The 2,410-nt window shown below is 35.9% G+C and overlaps 1 protein-coding gene across 1 annotated transcript; it reads right to left on the bottom strand.

The window, feature by feature from the left end:
- Positions 1-67: 67 nt before the first annotated feature.
- On the bottom strand, positions 68-2,150 carry LOC110116352 (protein NRT1/ PTR FAMILY 3.1; the record flags this gene model as incomplete). Its single annotated transcript, XM_028692430.1, is given in 3 exon segments — positions 68-636; positions 1,650-1,867; positions 1,952-2,150. Coding segments are annotated over 3 exon segments (893 nt in total), but the record flags the coding sequence as incomplete, so codon positions are not given.
- Between the last annotated feature and the right edge of the window lie 260 nt (positions 2,151-2,410).

Raw genomic sequence — 2,410 nt, 5'->3', positions numbered from 1 at the left:
TGATTTGCATAAGAATATTCTTACATAAAATTTCTCTAAGCGTAATTTAAACAAACAGTTTGCTTACATCAAATGGTCCGTATGCAGCAGCCGACCAGCGATCGAAATATCGGCATCAAGCTCCTTATCCTGATACAGAAGCTCAGCGTCCGCCGGCATAGCGAGCTTCCTCTTCCTCACGGCGGCGACCACCACTTGGGCCAGTCGGGCCACCGGGCTCCCTCCCGGCTTCCTCCTTATATAAAGCGGGTACCCGACGACAAAGACTATCACTGATAAAAACATGGCGATGGTCGGAATCCCGAACCCCAATCCCCACCCGACATTATCTTGTATATAAACCACAACTGTTAGGGCAAGCAATACTGAAATCCCCACGCTGAAGAAGAAGAGGTTGAAGAAGCTCGACCCGCTTTTGGGCCCGTTGGGTTGGGGCCGGTCCAGTTCGAATTGCTCTGCTCCGAAGGCCACGACGCAGGGCCGGAGCCCGCCCGACCCGATCGCCGTGAGGAGGAGGGAGATGTAGAAGAAAGCTTGTTGCCAGGCGGAAGCTTGGTGGCAGGATGGGGATCGGAGAGGGCATGGCGGCGGTCGGAAAACGGGTAAGATGGCTGAGATTGTCACTCCTACCATCCCCTGTAATTTTTTTATTTATTTTCATTAATTATAACATAAAAAAATTAAATTTTTCATACATAATAAATAATTTGATATAATAGAAGAAAATATACTACAACAAACGAAAATTAAAAATCCTTTATATTCCTATAAAATTATTGCAAGCTATAAAATTGTGTGTGATATTATTCATAAAATAGCTAGTATATTTTTAACATTATGAGTGATAAAATATAATAGTTATTGAATTTTTTTTTTATTTTTTGCCTAATTAAATTTTTATTTGAAAAAATTAGCCCTCGAGTGAAATGAAATCATACTTATATTTTAATATTTTAGAAAATAGGCCTATTACTCCTTTGGTAAATATTATTATTATCAATTATTTTTTGTTCATTATTATTATTTTCAGATAAAAAAAATCATCCAAAAATTATATTTAAGCGATTAAAAACAACATAACAAAATCAAGTCTTTATCCTATTAAATGTGGTCGATTACAAGAATACTTTTTCTTGATTGTGTCATATAAATTCTCATTTTAATATAGAAAAGTCATTTTTAATATTTTCTAATCAAATCGTTTTAGATCTACCTCTTTCTAATCAAATCTTTTTAGATCTACCTCTACATTTTTTTAACATAAGTCAAATCTAATACATCTACTTCCCTAACCGTGTCATTGGAGGAAGAGATTATTTTGTGTGATGTCTGAACATGTCTGGAGATCAATCCGGATGCATCACGTTATCTAATGCTCTGTGTATTGAGTGACCTGACCCATTCGGATTGGAACGCCTCTGGACACCGCACGTAATAATTTTTCCATTGGAAGACATTCGTTATATGTGACCAAAATCATCTAAGTCGACTCTCTCTCTCTCTTTAATCTTATCTTCCACTCGAGCTACTCCAAACTTTTCAATTTAAGCTACGTAAAAAAATCAAATAAAATCATATATATCAACAAATTTTTTTTTTTAAAAAAAATATCAACATAAATTATTTATCATAATTATTGAACAACTTACTAGTTGATAAATGATAGATCCAACAGTAATAGTCCAAAACCGGCCGGCGAAGGAGTCCGCCACCACGGCGCCGATTATAGGGGTGAGGCTCGCCGTGCCGCCGAAGTTAGTGAGAGTATTAGTAGCCTGAATGAGAGGAAGATGAAGCTCGTTTTGAAGATACTGAATCATATTTGCATTGAATCCTGCCGTCGCAAATCTATCACAAATCTCATTTGCTGCAATCCATAAGATCAAAAACTAAGCAAGTTTATATAGGCTTAAGGATTTGATAGAATTAAGAAGAAAATGAAAAGGCTGACCAAGTATAAACGGCATGGTTCTGAAACCTCCCAGCTGCCGCTCCTCCTTCTTCTTCTTCTTCTCTTCCTGTCTTTCATATCCAGCCAAGCTTTTTCGTTCTTCCATGGAGGAGAAGAAGAAGAAGAGGAGATCTACAGTATCAGAAAATAATTGGGAGGAGACTGAAGAGTTAAGAGGTATGCTGCTCTTATTTATGGTGGCATGTGAGGGCTGGAAGAAAGGCCAATTAAAGCTTACATGGTGTACTCGAGCTCAAATTATTTTATTGATATTATAATCTGAAATTTGCGTATATAATATGTGGATCTGATTATCCTAATTAGTATGTATTTGCTTTAAAACTTTTTAAATTTACTTTGTGATTGCATAATAATTATTTTATTATTTATATATTATTGTCATCTTAAAATAAATTTAAGGGATTTAAAGCTCATAATGATTAAAATTTTGATAAAAAT

This window comes from Dendrobium catenatum, unplaced genomic scaffold (genome assembly GCF_001605985.2).
Source record: "Dendrobium catenatum unplaced genomic scaffold, ASM160598v2 original_scaffold_200276, whole genome shotgun sequence".
Classification (NCBI taxonomy): Eukaryota; Viridiplantae; Streptophyta; class Magnoliopsida; order Asparagales; family Orchidaceae; genus Dendrobium; species Dendrobium catenatum.
Note: the sequence above shows the minus strand (reverse complement) of the source record. Positions and strands in the feature narration are given on the sequence as shown.